Source organism: Taudactylus pleione, unplaced genomic scaffold (assembly GCF_031769625.1).
Source record: "Taudactylus pleione unplaced genomic scaffold, aTauple2 ptg000040l, whole genome shotgun sequence".
NCBI classification, from domain to species: Eukaryota; Metazoa; Chordata; class Amphibia; order Anura; family Myobatrachidae; genus Taudactylus; species Taudactylus pleione.
Window position 1 is genome coordinate 6,931,358 of NW_028284442.1, and position 20,410 is coordinate 6,951,767.

The following is a 20,410-nucleotide window of genomic DNA, read 5'->3' on the forward strand; positions in this document are numbered from 1 at the left end:
CTTACTGGTACTTGAACAGGTCTACCTACCTGCAAATGTTGGAGTATTTATACAACCTGACCTGCCTATAAAGTTGTTATTGCTGTTACTGCAAAGTCAGAAATATTAAGAGGACAAAACAGCAATGTTATGTATTTGTAATGGCCCGTACACCAGGTACGATAACATGTCAAATTTCAATGATAACGATCCTATCGTTATCGTTAAAATCTGACAGTTTATGGGCCCTGGTAACGACCATACGATGGACGATGCGCGTCCACGTATGGTTGTTGACAACGAACTACCATCGTCTGTGCAAGCATGACAGACCTGGTCGATATCAACCAGGTTAGCCTGTTTACTATAGGGACCCACGATCGTTGATCGCGGATCGTTATAGTAGTGGGGGGTCTGCTGCATGTGCTGGATGCTCGATCCAGCACATGCAGAACAATCAGACAACGATTGTCTGATCGTTGCTGTCGTACCGGGTGTACGCAGCATTAGGTTTTATTGTAATTCCTTTAGCTATCCAAATCCTCTTTGCTGTGTAATTATGTGACTTTGTTGTGAGACACTGATATATTTTCTGAAAGTCGGTCTCACATTCTTAATCACTGATATTTACTAATAGTGCAGATGTTTTTTTTGTGTCATCACACAAATACTTTTGTTCAAATGTACCTGATATTATGGAACGCACAGGAATGAGTCCATGTTTGCCTGTAGAGGTGCTAAATTTCCTGCCTTCTGTTCAAGTTGCTCAGATCGGAATGTACCTTGCTGAGTGCAGATTAGGACCCTGATGTTACCTGCATTTGCACACGTTTAAAAAAGATTTCTTATTGCTTGGACAAGATTCATTAAATTTAATCGGATAAAAATGCGGAGAATGTAAGCTTTTTCTAACCAAGAGAGAACATTATTTTGCCACCACCTCTGATGCAGTAGGAGCATATCTTCTCCTATACTTTGAGTAATTTTGCACCTTCAATTTGTAGTTGCACCTTGGAGAAAAATAGTTGTCTAGACATGTTTTAACCAAGATCTATTTTAAGTACACAGAGGTGACAAATACAGTAAAACAGCGCAAGTGTTGCCATACTATTGATTAACTTAATACCACCAGAGGAATCAGTATGAATTACCGCTGGACCCCTGGCCGGCGGTTCAAATCCCGAGTGCGGCTGGCTGACAGAGGAGGAAATCTCGATCGTCCCTAGGTAAGTATCAACTCACCTATTTTCCCCCCTAACCCTACCCCTCCTTTAGGGTGCCTAACCCTAACCTCCCCCCCTGTGCCTAACCCTAATCCCCCCTCTAAGTGCCTAAAAGTTAACCCTGCCTTCCCCGCCGCCTAAACCTAACCTCCCCCCTAGCCTAACCCTAACCTCCCAGGAGGGTGCCTAACTCTAAGTCACCCTGTGAGCCCAAAACCTAAACCCCCACGCAGCTGTCCGCTGCGGCGCCTGGCATTTGCTCGATCAGGATGCCGGACACCGGTCTCCCAGCGTCGGGCGCCTGTCATTCATCCCTCGTCGGGATTAAATTGTCTGGAAGCCGGCGGTCGGCATTCCATCCCCCGGCTTCCTAAATGTATACCCAACCAGCCTTCAGCATATGCCTGAAAAGTTCTAAGGATGAGTCCCACTCATCCTCAAGACTGCAGGAATTCAAATAAGTAAAAATCATACATGCTTGAACCTTACGACAGTTGCTACTTGTGGGGGCTGGAGGAGGAGGTGGCAGGATAAAGTCATCATTGTGATGGTATTCCATAATGTCACTGAGGTAAGGTGCTTGGTCCACTGCACTACTTACGATAGGGACATTTAAGTGCCCTACCTCTATCTCCCCCATACTCGCAATTAGAAGCTCTAGGGTACATTTGTCTGAAAGAGGGGAGTTCTTTATTTTAAACTAAAAAATTCCCCTTATAGTTATTTTATAATGATGTGTGTGATCAAAAGACAAATACTCTATATGCTATAGAAAATATTATGATGTGCAGGGATAGGGGAGGATCTCCTCCATTCTAGCTTCAATAAAATCAGGATAACCATAATTTGAAAGATGACATAGCCCCTGAGTGGTTACTTTTATGGTGATCGCCAAACACTACCAGCCTTCACTACATAAATATTATTAGAGACAGAGGATAGGGTAGAGCACTTAACGTTCTCGATCTCCCCGATAATGACATCTACACATTTGTCGCCTTTCTCATACGATGTGCTGCCTTAGTAGTTATTGTTTGGCGATAACCAGACAATAAAATCCTATAGTGCAGAAAGCGTTAAGAAATCCAGAGATTCTTAAATTAATTTTTTTGGAGGCTTTGCTGCTGTTAGATGTACCTGCCCAAGATGTCAATCAAGGCCCAAAGTAGATGTAAGATAATCGCAAGACACTCACATTTATAATATACAGTATATGATGTTCTCTTTGGTCAGTTATGATCTGCTGCTGCCAAGCCCCCCAGGTGATTTCTAAGCCTTCTAGTTGATTGCATTGAGTAATAATGGATGATAATGGGGGTTGGATTATAGTCATGAGTTGGAAAAGAGGATGGTGACGATGGAAAAAGGGAGAGGAAGATATGGAGAGGTGCACAATGGAATTGGAAACCCAGTTTAATGCTTACAGACATTAAGCAGACATTATTAGACATTGTGACAGAGTTTTATTTTTACATATAAGACTTTCAAAAACTAGACAATTGGAGCAAACTATTCCTATTAATATACAAATGTTTTGCAATAACATCTACTTTGAGAAAATTCATGGTAGCTTTCATCCCTTTAAGAAGGCTGTTTTCCAATTTTAGGCCCACTGTGGCCCAAGATAAGACGCTCCCTATTTGAAAAACATCTAAGACCAATAACTGCAATTAGGATGCTAGTGTCTCTTTAATAGTCAGAGAAGGTGTCTTGAGAAAGAGCTGTCTGCATTGTTTCCATTTTATACAATATTTGTGTCCGTGAAGTTACATTTTGGAGGACTGTAAAAGTTGAGCACATTTTTTGATTTGTGTTTTCATTTTGTTATAGAATGGAGGATCTATACAGACTTATAACGATGGCTGCTGCAAGATATGTAAGTTCTCTAAGCTGCATTATATGCTAGTTTCTGCTTTATTTTGGAGAGCTGTGGTATATTTAACTCACCTGCTGGGACATAAAAAGGGAAGAAGCATGCAATGGCCACCCCAATCAAGTTGTATTTCTTTAACCACTAGCACTCACAGGCCCTGCTTTTTCATGGCTTACTACCTGGTGAATGATTTTAACCCTATCATTCTGGAGTATAACTTTCATTTAATTTACCCGAAATAAACATAATAAAGGAGCAACAATGATTATTATAAAATATGAGAGATAATCCTGCTGCGTTAGCTTTGTTGTTTCAGTACTAAAAAAAAAAATCAACATTTTACCTTTGAGAAGTGCACACTATGTTTATCACTTATAGCCAAAAACACTAAGTCACAAAAGATCAGCAAGATGTTTTTGTCTATTTTATTTATTACCAGTTATTTATATAGCGCACACATATTCTGCAGTGCTTTACAGAGCATATTTTGGCCACTCACATCCGTCCTTGCCCCAGTGGAGCTTACAATCTATATTCCCAACCACATGTACACGCACACATACAAACTAGGGTTCATTTTTTGGTGGGAGCCAATTAACCTACTAGTATATTTTTTGGAGTGTGGGAGTAAACCGCAGTACCTGGAGGAAACCCACACAAACACAGGGAGAATATACAAACTCTGCACAGTTAGGGCTGTGGTGGGAATCGAACCCACAACCTCAGTGCTATGAGGCAGTAATGCTAACCATTACATCATCTGTGCTGCCCCATAGAGTTATCATTTAATTTAGTACCCTCTACATTCCACCAACTGAGGTTACTGCTTTGTCTGTTTTATTCATTGGCCACCCCTGAATACACACTTCTGCATTTAGTCATTGCCAGGAATGCATAATACCAATAATATGCAACAATATATATATATATATATATATATAATTTTTTTTCATTATATTTCCTTCATGTCTCCAGCCTTAGCAATAACTCAACATTTGAGAGATAATTCTATAAGGGAACCTCTGATGAAATGTAGTTAGTATCATTAACAAAGAAACTTATTGGACAGGAAATTCTGTAAAATAATATCTACAATATATTATAACAAAAACTACATGAACAGTAATTCCTGTGTCAGTAACCAAAAATCAGATGTGTTTCTGAAAATAATGTTATTTTGTTATAAATAGCACCAAAAGTAAAAAAATAAAAAATATAAAGAAAAACTAACTGGAGTAATGAAATATTTCTCAATAATCTGTTTAAATATTAATAAAAAAAAATAAATTGCCACCCAACATCTTAAATCTCTTTTTAAAAGCATTAATTTACATGTTTTTTGGCAGAACACATTTTTTCCAAAATCTATTTTTCATTTTATATACAGTACTGTAGGTCTATTTAATGACTTTTATCACTTTTAAGCCCAACTCCACTACTATAGAATAACCTGCATTATTTACTCTTATTTATATGTGCATTAAAAAAACCTGTAAATTAACAATTGCTTTACCATGGTAATGTGTTTTATCCTTTTGGCTATTTTGCCGGTCATTAGTAATTGCACCTCTACACTGGGAATAAAATGCAATTTGCAGCAAATCAAATGTTTGCATTACATTTTCCATATTCATCCTTATATAACAACTAAATTTACAAAATAATACAAATAATAACAAATTAGTAAAACAAATGAAGTAGAAAATTCAGTTAGAGGTTAATTTAAAAGTGTTCTTGAAATGCTGAAAATGTTCTGCAGTTGTTGCAGTTGAAAACATATTGTTCCTTTAAACAGGTTTGCTGAAATTTTTAGCCCAGTAAAGCAATGTTATACTTCAGAAAATTCTACTTTTATAACTAAACATGTGTGTAACATGCTACTTTGCTGCTAATTAAAACAAAAACTAAAAGCATGTGCTCTGTGGGTAGGACACCATACATAAGAATGTGGGCTTGCAGTTGTAAGGGTTTTAATGGGCAAGAAATGATAAAGCTTGATTAAATGCATGCAGAGTGAGTTCATGTATTTAATTCTTACCTTGCCATAACCACTTTGCAACAACCATTGTAAACTTATGTCTGATAGCATGGCTCCAGCTGTAAGTCAGGAACTTCTGGTGTGATATTTTGTAGTGAAAAAATAAATAAATAAACCTTTTAATTGTATTTGGCATATAAAGAAAAAAAAATTAAACACTTGGCAGTGTAAGAATTAATGAACATGTTATTTGTGTCAAAATGTTTAATTTTACAAAAATCTTATATTCCTAACAATTCTGCCAGGTTCTGGAATGGGTGTATTACCCTTTACCATTACCCCCGTAGTTCCTACTGCTAAAATAAATTGTGAACCAGGTACTATTATTATTTCATGCATTTCACTGTACTTTACTGATTGTTATGGCTGATTTATAACAATATATTAAATAAGCTTTGTGGGGCTAAAGACCTGAATGTAAAATATCATACAAATCCTAAAGGGTTTGGACAACTTTAGCACCATGAATCCTATATGTAGTTTTACTGACATGTACCCGAGATAAAATGTGTCGCAAACCCAGGCATGGGTCCTTAATCATGTCTGTTCTTGAACCAATAATTATATAGACCTAATTATTGTTATATGCAACATAAAGAAGACATGGGGTGCACAATTTGAACAGTACCTAACCAAGAAAACAATGAGCATGAATTCCAATTTACTCTTATGTAGAACATATGTTACAAATATGTAAAACAAAATAGGGCCGAATTCAATTAGAGGCGAAAAGTCGCATTTGGCAAAAAGCATTCGCCATTGCAAGCTTTTCATCACATACCAGCTTATCGTGCTATTCAATACCCGGACGTTTTCACAGATGCGAAAACTCCATAGGCAGACACAGACGAAAAGTTTTCACCACCTCAGAGGCAGGTGAAAAGATGTACAAAATCCTTATTTTGGCCTAAAAATGTGGGAACTTGGTTCAGAACCCTTGGGACACCCCCCTAATGACTAATTATACAAAAAATTTTAAAAAAATTAGCCTAATCCCCCCTAAAAAAGACAAGTAATTTTTGGGGTGAAATGTAAAAAGTGTTGTAAAATGGGTTTAAAGTACTGGTTCAGGTGGTATGTAGTCTGGAAGCCGACTGTCTAAATGTCGATTGCCGGCTTCCAGACTCTCTGATCAAGGCGCGGTACATTATGCATACGCTGGAAGACCGACGCCCGGCATACCGAACGAAGGTAAGCAGGGTGCGGACAGCCGCGTGGGGGGGGTTAGGTTTAGGGTTCCCAGGGGGACTTAGGGTTAGGCAGCCCCCCGGGAGTTTAGGGTTAGGCTAGGGGTAGGGGGGGTTAGGGTTAGGTACCCCCAGGGGGAGGCTAGGGTTAGGCAATCCCCCCCCGGGAGACTTAGGTTTAGGCTGCGGGGAAGGGGGGGTTAGGTTTATGCACTTAGGGGGGTATTTAGGGTTAGGCACTTGGGGGGGAGGTTAGGGTAAGGCACCCCTAAGGGAGGGTTAGGGTGTAGAATTAGGTTAGCGATACTTACCTTAGAGACGATCGGGATCTTCACCCTTGCCGGGCTGCCGCTGTCGGGATTAATACCCACTACACCCATTGAGGTATTTTGGGGTACTCTATGGATGGGACAGGTGTTTTTAGGTTTGCAGGTGGCTGCATGTTATAGACACAAAAATATACTAGCATGTACCCCCAATTTAACTACAACTATTATTTTTCCCAAAAGAAACTATTTTATATAATTTTTCCACACCTATGCAAATATGCATATAACAGCCATTTGACTCAATTTAAGAACCCCGAATACTATTATTAGGGCTATTAATACACTTCTATATTGATATCCAGGGTCAGTTAGGCTTTTTACGGGGTACAGACTGATTTCCCCAAAATATGCTGTACTTTTCGCAGGTTTCGCACATATGCGTTTTTGCCTGTTTTGAATGTGAATAGGGCGAAAAGCGGGTGCGTGCATTGAGAAAGTAGGCAAAACATTCGCTTCAAAACTGGCAAATGGGGCGAAAACATTGCATCGGCAAACCCTTTTCGTCGACCGCGACTTTTCGCCTCTAATTGAATTCGGTCCATAGCCTGCTAGATTTTTAAATATTGCCATATTGTACTTGCTTATGCATCATTGTATTAATCTGCCATACTGTGCTCTATCAATATATGGAAAGGAATAATTAAAAATTAGTGTTTGTATTTTTAAGAATACACTGAGCACCTCTGTACATGTTTAAACCCAGAAGAAGTATGGAATACACCACACTGACAGCTTGACTTGGTTTCTTAGTCATATTGACAGCATGCACTACACCTATGCGCCTGTGCTGAACAGTGCTGGGCCACCAGTTGGGGGGAGTTCCCGTACTGCCTGCATCCACTATCATGTCAGTGCAACACAGTGAAGCCAAAAATGGGCTACATTGCAAAATGCATAAAACTAAATTCAGAGAGCCCCGGACACACCCTCCACATTTTACTATGGTTCCAGCGATCTTCTACCCCTAACTGTATGCTTTTTTAGTATGGATGTTTTGAGTGTTTGGAGAATAATGTATTAGCATTCCTTGGCTAGGAATGCTAGGACTGCTGTGAACTAAGTATAGTCTTCCTGCATAACATAATTTGGTCAGTAACTCAAGTATACATTAGGTTTAACTATGACTATGTTATGGATATGTGTTGCAATTCATTCATGTCTAACCTGTATTAAACCCAAAGTTTTCTATTGCTTTAGTACTGCGAATGTGTGTAAAAGGCTGTAACTATGATAAGAATTGCTATTATATTATAGTTGTTATTTGCAAATGTTTGAAATTGGTTCCATTGTTCATTCATGTCTTGCAGTTACAGTAGATGTGCACACATATCACATATCATTCAGCGTAGAACTCATTTAAAAAGGGGCTTTCCACCTTTGGATGGAATTAAATTATCATTCTTGTATCCTGCATTTATATCATATGGCAGAGTTGGTTTTGCTTGTTACTTTGGTTACGACATGGCTACAACTGTATCCAATGTAAAGTACTAAGTTGTTCTGTGTCATATCTAATGACATCAAAATAAACATTGAATGAAAACAAGTCAGAAAAACCCAGAATACTATCAGTGCTAAAGCAGGCGAACCCGTATAAAAAGTGAAAGCTGTCTCAAGGTGGCAGCTCCTATTTACTATATACGAGGGCTCATTGAAAAGTAATGAGACTGCCTCTGTTTTTCTATCCCATAGGTAGACGTGACAACGCTATGCTGGTTATTGTGAAGCTCATAGATCGATGTGTCTGAACCTGCGGTTGGACTGCTGTAGTCTTCTTTGGTCACAGCAAGTGGAAGATCTTTGACCGTTTCGTCATGGCAAATGAGGAAGACGTTTCTGTGAGATTACGTCAGAGATGTGTGATTAAATTTTGTGTTAAACTTGGAAAAAGTGGAAATGTTTCCCATATACTAGGCTGTTATTTGGATTCCGGATCATAATGACGAATCCACTATTAGTCACAATCGATGTCAGGAACTCGGGTATCCTCTCCAAAATTCGAACGGTGTTCTTGCATGATTCAACTCGTTATCGCATCTGCTCTTCTGTGAGATTTCTGGGTACCCACCAGGCACACACGCGATGCATTTTCAGTTCCTTTGTCACAATATGCTAAACCCGTATGAATGAGATGCTAAGTGAAGCCAAAAGTTTGGGTAAAGTTAACCTTCTGTCATTTGGCAACATCTCCGCAGCTTTGGCAATGTTGACATCTGTAACCGCGGTTGATGGTCTCCCAGAATACGCTTAGTTAGTCACTCGCGTATTACCTTCTTTGAAGTGCTTCCACCACCAAAATACTGCAGCACGGCTAATTGATTCTCCACCGTATGCTTGCCATAACATTTCATGAGTTTCATTTCCGCTTTTTCTAAGTTTAACACAAAATTCAATCACACATCTCTGACGTAATCTCAGACACGTCTTCCTCATCCGCCAGGATGAAACGTACGAAGATCTTCCACTCACTGTGACCAAAGAAGACTATGGCAGTATAACCGCAGGTTCAGACACATCTATGTATGAGCTTCACAATAACCAGCATAGCGTTGTCACGTCTACCTATGGGACAGAAACACAGAGGCAGTCTCATTACTTTTCAATCAGCCCTCGTATGAAACCACTATTCCCGGGTGGTTTAGCTATAGGACAGCCGTTTGCCTTTCATTAGCAGTTACATCTACATCATTATTGTTCTTCTTATTTCTGTAGGGCTTCAGGAACTTCTATAATTAAAGAACAATAAATCACTTAACTCTGTTTCATGCATGGCTTAGTTAGGTATTTTGTTATGTACTGAGGCAAAACTCTGACCTGTGAATGACCTTCAAGCATATGAGCTGACCAGCCTTATACTACTACACTAAGCAGAAAGGGTAGAAGAACGCAGACAGTACAGTGGCAGGGACCTCATTCTGTCTCTGGAATTTATGAAGGAGGTTACTTTCTGTAAGAAAACATGCTGACAATATCAGAAACGGAATCAGTACTAGCCATTGTACATTTAGGAGACAATGTGACTGATACAGAGTAGGGTGCAAGATGGGGCTTAAGTTAAACATGAATAAAGCACAAAATGTTCATTTTTATCCAAATGTCGAGGTCAACTGCAATATATGTGCCCACTTTGGGTCAGGAACACGTCACAACCATTACGCCTGAATTGAGTTTTAAACCACTTCTCTCACGTGCAACAAATGCATTCCCTATTCTGCATTATTAGAACTTGTAAAACCTCTTTGATATAGCAGCAACTCCCTGTCTTGCGTATGCAAAATTAAAAAAATAGAAATTAAATTTGCTTATATAAGCTCACTAAAGCATATTCTGTGCCTGTGCATCAAAGCAAGTACCTATCAGTATCAGCATGGTGTTCACAAGCAACCCATTAAAAAGTGGTTTGCTTGATCCAGTGATCATCATCATCTGATTCCTGCCCCAACCTCTGACCAGCCAATGATGCATCGTTAACAGGTGTACATCATTATCCATCAGCATGCATTCGCAATTGCGTGAACATGCCCTTACTATACTTGGCCATAGAACTCCCCCATAAGACCCAATCCACCCATCCAGAAATGTGCATGAGCACTTATACATTTGCACACTACTCTGGGCACACACAGTAATTTCATGCAATTTGTACTCAACCAACTAGTACAGTACTTACCCTATATCAGTCCCAATATGTCAGTGCAAACAGATAGAATAAAAATGCTCAAATGTAAGTTTTAATTGGTGACTTTCCAACATCAGACACAAAGTAATATTGTTTGTACCATTTTTTTCTCAGAGGCACTGTTCTACAAGAAGTTGTGAGCCATGGGTGTTTCTATAATGGTTGCAAGGCGTGCGGTGCATACAGGCCTCTGATCCAGAGGGGCCCACACCCTGCACCTATAACCTGTACTCTCCTCTCCCCCGTAATTAGTGGTGTATTTTCCTGAAGGTCTGCGCATGTGCAGTAGGGAAGTCATTGGCACCATTTTCCTGAAGCTCTGCACATGTGCAGTAGATTCTGGCATGGTGTCAGAGTCTACATGCCACATGCACCAGCAAAAGGATGGGGGGTTCTCGCACGGAGACTGCTCACGGGTTCCCTCCTCTCTTAAACCGCCCCTGTTGTGGGCCCTTTTTCAGTCAAAATATGCATTTGTTGTTATAGATTATGATATGCTATGAAATTCAGCAAATAATAATTAATCAAATAGATAATCCTCATGGACTGGAATATGTAAACTTTGCACTATATGGCTCCTTTACTTTAAACATTTCACATTTGCAAGTAAGCATGCCCAGGGCCGCCATCAGGGGGCCCCGCCCAGCGCCTGCTACATACTGCCAGCCATACTGCCAGCCACTACTACTAACCCCCTGGCCGCAAGTGCCACAGTGACAGGTCTGGCGGCATCCTCTACTATACATCTGCCGCTGCCGCCGCACATTAGTCACAGTTCAGTGACTTGTCACCTCACCCAGCCGGGCCCGGCAGCTAATGGCGTAACTATGGAGGGTGAAGGGGGTGCGGTTGCTATGGGGCCCGCCGGCCCAGCGATCGCACCCCCTGCACCTTCCTTATGCCGGGCGCCCGCTGAGATTGTGTTACCAGCGGACGCCCGGCTCCTACTCAAACCCCCGGCGGCAGCCGGAGGACAGAGCTCACTCCGTCTTCTGGGTCCCGCAGTGCACTATGGGAGTGACGTCATGACGTCACTCCCATAGTGCCGAGGAGCGGGCGACGGGGCGGTCGGTGGCTTCACAGGAGCGGGATAAAGGTAAGTTTTTTTTGTTTTGTTTTTTTTGTGTGCGTGCGCCCGCGCGCGTGGGGGGAAGCTACTGGGATCTCACTACAGGGGGCTCATTACTGGGGGCAGCTACAGGGGGTCACTACTGGGGGCATTACAGGGGGTCACTACTGGGGCAGCTACAGGGGGGCATTACAGGGGGCTCACTACTGGGGGCAGCTACAGGGGGGCATTACAGGGGGCTCACTACTGGGGGCAGCTACAGGGGGTCACTACTGGGGGCAGCTACAGAGGGTCATTACAGGGGGCTCACTACCGGGGGCAGCTACAGGGGGTCACTACTGGGGGCATTACAGGGATCTCACTACAGCTACAGGGGGTCACTACTGGGGGCAGCTACAGGGGGTCACTACTGGGGGCAGTTACAGGGGGTCACTACTGGGGGCAGTTACAGGGGGTCACTACTGGGGGCATTACAGGGCGCTCACTACTGGGGGCATTACAGGGGGCCTACTACTGGGGGCAGCTACAGGGGCTCACTACTGGGGGCAGCTACAGGGAGTCACTACTGGGGGTAGCTACAAGGGGCTCACTACTGGGGCATTACAGGGGGCTCACTACTGGGGGCATTAAAGGGGGCTCACTACTGGGGGCATTACAGGGGGCTCACTACTGGGGGCATTACAGGGGGCTCATTATTGGGGGCAACTACTGGGGGCACTGCGTAAGGGGCACCAATATATATATATATATATATATATATATATATAATGTGTATAGGTATGGTAGCGGGGGAAGGGGGGTTGTGGGAAGTGGTGGGGGTTTGTGAAGGTTGAGGGGGGCCCTGCCTATTATGACAGTCCCGGGCCCCACCATTTCTGATGGCGGCCCTGAGCATGCCAAGGGCCCATAAAAATGCTGTGTGGCCTATCTGCATTGTGTGGAGGAGGTTATGTGATAAGATCCAGTTCAGTCTTAAGGTGCCCATACATCAGCGACTGTTTGTCACGATCCGGCGATGCGATGGGAATGCCAGCATTTCTGGGTGGAAACGCCAACCTCCCACCATCGATGTACTGCGATCCATCGCCGGATCGCAGACATTTCACATGTTAAATGTCCGTGATTTGACAATTGCGATAATTTTTTGATTGAGATCGCCAAATCGCCGAAATCCAACATGTTAGATTTCTGCGATCCTGCGATGCCAGGTTGCAGCACCGCAGGATTGCTGCAATCTGTTGCTAATGTATGGGGCCCATTACATACCTCCCAACATGACCCATTCCAGGAGGTACATTGCCATCACCTGTGTTGAAACACCTTTTTTTTATATAAATTACTTCGTTCAACACAGGTGATGGGAATTATAAATTAGGATGGAAGTCCAGGAACACAGCATTTTGTCCCTCCTTAAATGAGTCATGATGGGAGGTATGTATGGTCTTAGTGGTACATTTACTAAAGTGAGAGTTTATAGAAATGGAGATGTTGCCCATAGCAACCAATCAGATTATACTTAACATTTAACATTTAACTAGCACCTTCTAGAAGATAAAAGCTAGAATCTGATTGCTTGCTATGGGCAATATCACCACTTCTAAAAACTCTCACTTTAGTAAATATACCCCTTATTCTCTATTTTATGACCCATGGAGCCTTGTGTCCCCAGCTCTTACTGAATGAGAGCTGTTACCATAGGTGAATCATAACTTGGCATAAAGCAAAAGATAAGAGCAAACAAATGTTATAGCAGAAAAATGGACTTAAGCTGGCCACACATCTAAAGATTATCTGTCCAACCAGCCAACTAGTTGATTGGTTGGAATGAAAATCTGGTAAGGTATGAAAGCAAAAGACAATCAGCAATTTGCTCCCAAACTCTGGAAAATGGATAAAAACTGTTGTTTGAACAAATTGTGTAGATCAAACATTTAACAAACTTGTCTAACGACCATTTTCATCTGTTTTCTGGCATTTAGGAGCAAATTGCTGATCATTATTTTACTCCCATACGTTACCAAATTTTCATTCCAACCAATCAACTAGTTGGCTGGTTGGACAGATAATCTTTAGATGTTTGGCCATCTTAACAGAGCATAAAAGAGGAATGAGCTGGGGACTGCATCCGAAGGTTTGTAGGTCCGCGTAAAGTGTTGGGGCCGCCTGTTATCTAACCCTGCTTTAAACCCCTTAACAAGTAACAATATCAATACCTTGCCACAGACTGACATTTTAAATGCCATAACAAGTTCTTATTCAACAAGCTGAACAGTTTTTAAAATGGAAAATCCTGACAATGTGGTGGAATTTCCCAATAAATAGGAATTTCCTCCTCTTAGGTAGAACTGGCTCTTACTCAGAATATCTCAATCATCCATCCTTGCTTGACATGCCATAGAGACAGATATTATTTTCTATGTCACCTTAATTAAAAAGATAAAGTAAACATATACCCCTATTTGTACCTCTGGGATGCTGTCAGGCCTTATATTATTTAGACATACCAGCATGTACTTAGAATATATATCCCAGGATTTCACTATTTGTGTAACATTGATTTTGAGAAAATTTATAGAAAAATCATTTTGTTGATTTTTCTATTTTTTTCCTAATTAATGCCTGTAGGATAAAAACCTCTTTCAATGTGCAAGCAAAATAAAAAATCTGTATCAGTGGTTTTCTACTCCAGTCCTCAAGTACCCCCAAACAGTCATGTTTTGTGGATTTGTTTTATCAAGCACAGGTGAGTTAATGTACTGTATTTTGCTGGGTCAGTAATTATCCCACTTGCTTCCCCAGACAGAAATACTCAAAACATGACCTGTTTGGGATACATGAGGGTTAAGAACCCTCATGTATGTACCAAACAAAAGCAATATAACATTTTCTTGGGCAGATTGAGAAATTAATCCTTGAAGGGATACAGATTTTGGGGGACAGTTTGGGGAAACTATAAAAATGGGTCTGATGAGAAGGGTGTAAAGTGCTACAGTCTTGAAGGGGGTTAAACTGTAGGAACTCAGATGGAAATAAACAACTTTGAACATTAGAGATTACTGGGAACGTACAGTAACTGAAGCTGAAGTTTTCAAATTTATTTATTTTTTAATAGCTTGTTGTGCGTGTGATTTAATTTTTGAAAGGTTTACCAACTGACAGAAGTCAAACACGAAATCACTCCTTCCAAAAACAATTCTAAAAACACATTATTATAAACACATGGTTAAAAAAATAATAATAATTACAAATAGACAAATAATAGAATATTGCTATTGTGCCTTATTACTGAAATCCAACGTTTAACATGATTTAGTTTTTTTTATGTTATACTATTATAGTGCTTCTATATTACATTAGAGAATTATGATCCACTGTGCATGTTTTATGTACTTTACATGTCTTTTTGTAAGTAATTGCCTAATACCCAACTGAAAGTTTTCTATATTTTTCTAGGCACAAAAGATGACAAAATCTGCCAGAAAGTGGCAGTTAGAACCACTATAAGAAAAAGTGACTGTATAAGTCAAAATCCTGTAAGTAGATATTTGAACTTGCATCACTTAATTTTACAATGACAACCGTAAAGCACTAGGCAGATGTAAACATTTCTATTTATTATGCATTGTCCACTACTCTTTTACTATATTTTACTTATTATAGCTCGGGCTTTAGTTATTCTGTTGCGTGCTTTTCCAAACATACTGCATGATATTATCATTTGCTGATTGTGTTGAATGTCAGTGTGGTGCAACAAGTTATCCTACACATGGAACAACAAGGACTAAATCAACCTAATATACTTGTCTTGAGTGTAAACATGCTGAAATTGCACATTAAATGGCACTGACCTCTACTTTTTAACCACTTTCTCAAGTACCTAGAACAGGCTGTAATTCCATTTATTGAAACTAAGGCCCAATACACATTGACATGTCTTTTGCATCAACATCATAGACAGCATAAACACTTTGCATTCGGGCATGTATCTTACCAGCATTTCATAGGTGGTAAATATGTGCATGTGTTTACATGCCTTTAGAAATAAAATCCTTAAGGAGCTCTTTACAGTCATTAAAAAGGCCCATTCCTTTCAAGATGGGTACAGGATGCTGGCGCTCGGATCCCGACAGGGTTAGGATACCGACACCCGTCGGTAGGTATCCTAACCCTCCCCCTCTCCCTACCCTGACCCTCCCACCCTAGTGCCTAAACCTAGCCATCCCCTCCCTGCACAGGTAAATTTATTAGAAACAATGATAAAAACAGAGGTTTGTGGACAGCCGTACCATAAAGAATAATTGCACTGAAGATGGTACCCGGGTAATTTCAGTATAGTATATGTGTACTGGCAATGCACCAAACCAATGTGCTCCCTACCCTAACCCTCCCACCCTAGTGCCTAAACCTACCCATCCCTTCCCCGCACCCGAAACCTAACCCTTTTCCCCATAGTGCCTAACCCTCCCTCCAACAACGCTACCTACCTTCGGGATGCCGGCACCGGGATTCTGACAGGTATTGGGATTCCAGCACCAGTATTATAAGTGTCAGCATCCCCTGTGCCAGGATACTGAACGTATCCCATTCCTTTCAGTGGGATTTCCAGCAAACATGCTACATGAAGAAACCCCACTGAATTGATTCAGAAAAACTGTGATAATAAATATAAAGTCAGATATCTATACAGCACAACAACAAAATAAAAAGACCAGACTACCAGTGTTAATCTTATATAGGTTTTCATAATCTTTGGGGATCATCTTCTTGCTTTCTGTTTGAATTCCATTCGGAAAAAATAAAGAACTCTGTAAAGCAATGAGAACATGTGTAGCCCTGTTGCAACTGACAGGCCACAAGGTTCCAGTGAATACTCTGATTGACCTGAGAATGTGGGATAGTAGATCTGTATTGGTTAGTAGTGGTGGGGTCTTACCATTAACCACAAATTGACTACAGTGTATGAGTAGAGCTTACAGATACATTATCAAGATGATGATGACAACTGTCTCTCAACAGCATGATCATACTAAGGAATCATCATGGTTTATGTATTCATGCTCATTTACATGTACATGCAAAACGTCCAACTTAGCATCAGCCTCAATGTTTGCAACATTGCATGTGTTCTTCACACACATACGAGGTATGTCTATAAAATAACGAGACTGTAAACAAAGCATTCAGAACCGGTTCTAACTGCATATGTAGTAACCTTGAACTTGTCTGAATCTGCATGACAAGCAGCAACACTCTATGACGTTCAGTTGATTGTGAGTCGCCATTTAATTTGGTTGTGTTTTCTGTAGAGTGCCGAAAAAGTGCTAATTTTAAAAAGTGAACAACATGTCAATTTGAAATTTTTAGTAAAATTGCACAAAACACCAACAGAATGTTTTCAAATGCAAACCTGTTTCATACAGTAATCACTTGTGATGAGACCTGGATCTTCCAGTACGATCCTGAAACCAAAAGAGAGTCAATGAGAGAAAACAGTGTCATCACCAAGAATGTAAAAAGCTTGTCAAACCAAGCCAAAATTCAAAGCAATGCTCATTGTATTTTTCGATATCAAGGGTGTAATTTTGCAAGAATGGGTTCCAGAAGGCACAACGGTAACCAGCATTATTATAAGGAAGTTTTGAACAAGCTGAGAGAAAGAGCCAGAAAGAAACGGCCGCAACTGTGGAAAAATGGTTTAATTCTTCACCAGGACAATGCGCCTGATCACAAAGCACTTGCAGTGAAGCAGTTTGTGACCGACAATCACATTACTACACTTTAACATCCTCCATATTCGCTCGATTTAGCACCTTCCGACTTTTATCTTTTCCCAAAAGTTAAATCAGTGCTTAAAGAGACACATATTGAATCAGTTGATGCTGTAAAGAAGAAAACGACAGATATGTTGAGACAACTAACAGAAATTGATTTGCTCCATGCCTTCCACCAGTGCAAAACAAGACTACAGCGATGTATTAGTGCAAATGGGGAGTATATTGAAGGGGACAAACATTACATTTGTAATACCAATAAATCAAGATGAGTTATTTAGTCAGTCTTGTTATTTAATAGACATACCTCGTATTGTACAGAATGGCAATTATACTAATTTGGTAAAGCACGAGCATCTCTGTAGCCACAGTCACAGGTTTTTATGCCATTTTTAGACTGCCACAACTTGCTGACCAGGGAAATGTGCTGCTCTAAAAGAGGGATATAAGCTTTGTTGACGTAGCATGAATGTGAATGGGTAATGCTGTTTGCTGTCACATCAAAACAATACCACTGTCAAAATAATACTGTATGGTATTCTGCTGTCAAATAGCGTATACTCAATTTTCCCTGTATTTGGGGATGACCTGAAGTTGCTACTTTTGCTCATTTGAGCCATAAATGTACAGAATATATATGAATTCCAAAGCTTTCTCATGTATAGCATGAGTGGAAAGTATTGTTTGCTAAATTAAGTACTATGATACACTTTGAAGTTGTTTTTCTTAATTATCATATATGACACATTTACATTTTCTCAACATTTATATTCAACAGATCACTGTGGCTTCTTGTGATGGAAAATGCCCGTCAGCTACAATCTTTAACATCAACATTGATAGCCATATAAGATTCTGTAAATGCTGCCGGGAAATTGGAGTACAGAATCTGACTGTGCCACTCTACTGCTCAGGAAATAGGACTGAAGTGATGTATGTCATACAAGAGCCACTGGACTGTTCATGTCAGTGGAATTAAACAGACTTTGCATGGAATACAGCACAACAGTTTCCTCCTACAACTTTTCCTGCCACGAAGTACCCTATGCACTGAAAGCACATGATGTATTTACCCGGTTGTCATATTGATCTATGAAGCTCCTACAGCTACAGATGTTTAAAACAAACCCCATAATACTGGAAGAAACTTTTTCATATATTAAACTATTTAAGTTCCTCAATATAGACTGTTTCATATCTTCATATGAAAGTCACTTTATTAAAATGAATTAATAAGTTTGGCGAAGCTTAACAGGTTTCCAGGTTAAACGTTAAAGATAATTCTGGCTTGCAAAGGTGGATCAGTATATTAAATCTTTTGCATGTGTGACATTATACTTATGTATACTTGACTTATGGTGCCTAATGCTAAGTTTGTACAATATATCTTTTATTATCCATCCCATATGTGCCATGATTTCTATTTTGTAACAACTATGAATCTTAATGTGTCATTTAGATATTTCATCATATTCCATCCATACAGTAACATGTTTATAACTAATGTCACGCAGTACTCATAAACCTATTAAAACATAATAAATGTACCAATACAATCATTTTGTTTGTATATAATGTTATTCCAAACACTTAATGTATTGTAATAAATGTAAAGCTGAAATCAGAAACATGTTGTGGGAATTGATATGATATAACATACAATACATTAAGTAAACAAAATTGTTTTATTATGCAGCGATATTTTCAGTCCTCAGTTTGATTACCTATGACTGTTTTTTTACATATGCAGATATTTTAGCTGTTTTGCACAGATAAATAAATTGAATAAAACATGAGAACAACACAGCAATAACTATGGAAACATACACTGAGAGAGACCTGCTTGATCGAGATTGCAAGCTAAATAAAGTAGTATTATATAATAAAGCTGTGCTTAGTCCTTTTATGTAAAAAAAAAAAAATTTAAGAAAAGGACCAAACACAGCTTTATTAGATAAAATAGCCTCATAGGTACAAACAAGGATGAAGGTTAAAGCCACTTCTTTATCTGGTATTTTCACATATAATGAGACATATTAGATTTGCTTGGTTGTCAATCCTTGAAAATATTCTTTGTTGACAATTTTATATCAATTTAATGACACGTAATGGAATTCTAAGAATCTATCAACAAGTGAAACTAGCATCTACAAGAAACCACCTTCCAGGGAGTGATCATCTATCTGGGGCGATGCATGACTGCCTGAGGAGGTCATTTTTTCTCAGTGATCTCCATTTTACTTATTTTGAAGCAAAAATTAGACTTGTTATTGACTGTCGGTAAATTTACTGATGTTAACATCCATGCAGATTTCACAACGTATTTAGTGATTGTAGACTTTACTGTGTACACAAGCCAACCATTTGAACAAGTCTATTTTCTATATAGCAGCTGTCTTTCTTAGAGTCAATGACATGAATGTCATTAATAATGAGATTCTGCAGGCCCGTTGATTGCTTTTGTAGTTTTGTTTTTCCCAAACTAATTGTCCCTCCTCATGTTAAGTATATTTAATGCTATATGACTCCCACTCCCAGCCTGACTGCATGTGAGTGAGGCTGCTGACTGATTGTCGTCATGGAGACCTCCTTTTATTTTAACTAAAGGGCAAGAATGGGCAGAACAGATTGGGGCATAGAAGAAAGAGCTGACTGGGGGCGTGAAATTATTAAAGCAAAAGTGAAGGGAAGAACCAACAGCATCCAGTTAAAAGAAGGTAAATAGAAAAAACTTTGCCTAATTAAAAGCAAGTACTGAGGTGGAACTGCTTATACATCTGCTGGGTAACACAGACAGGCTGTACCAGCATCAGATCCTATCTTGTGCAACTGGAGCCCAGAGGACCTTGCTTGTGATATTGGATGCCCTGGATTGGACAGCGAGGAGGTAACTTCTTCATGCTACTAGCCAGTTTATGTTGCCTCAGTCTCCTCTGAAGTAATGTTAGGCAGCTTGTTTAATAAACAAAGTAACAGACAATATTAATCTGGTGCAAAACTAGAATTAGGTTTTGATTGCATGTTAGTTTTGTTCTTAAGAGGACCAGAAATACAAGTGTATTTTCTGCATTGCATTCAGTCAGCTGAACAAGTAAACATATAGATGTGTCCTCGCTCATCTTTGCCGCCGATGTGGCAAATGTGTACATACATGGCGGCATGCAATTTGCCGTGCATGCGTACGCCACAAACACCATGCCACAGCAGCATTCTCACCATGCAATCCTATGGATCACGGGAGCAAAAAAGATGCACATGCCCA

General features: G+C 40.0%; 1 protein-coding gene across 2 annotated transcripts in view; it reads left to right on the plus strand.

Moving 5' to 3' along the window:
* OTOGL (otogelin like) overlaps positions 1-18,781 on the plus strand; it is a 259,839-nt gene extending 241,058 nt beyond the window's left edge. Inside the window, exons 55-58 of one of the 2 annotated variants that reach the window (XM_088453702.1) lie at positions 3,033-3,078; positions 5,359-5,430; positions 14,831-14,910; positions 17,927-18,781. In XM_088453702.1, coding sequence (XP_088309828.1) covers positions 3,033-3,078; positions 5,359-5,430; positions 14,831-14,910; positions 17,927-18,127 — 399 coding nt within the window. In that variant the 3' untranslated portion in view covers positions 18,128-18,781. The remainder of the gene's footprint in view (positions 1-3,032; positions 3,079-5,358; positions 5,431-14,830; positions 14,911-17,926) is intronic. The other variant, XM_088453706.1, reaches the window with a different exon arrangement.
* The last annotated feature ends 1,629 nt before the right edge of the window (positions 18,782-20,410 follow it).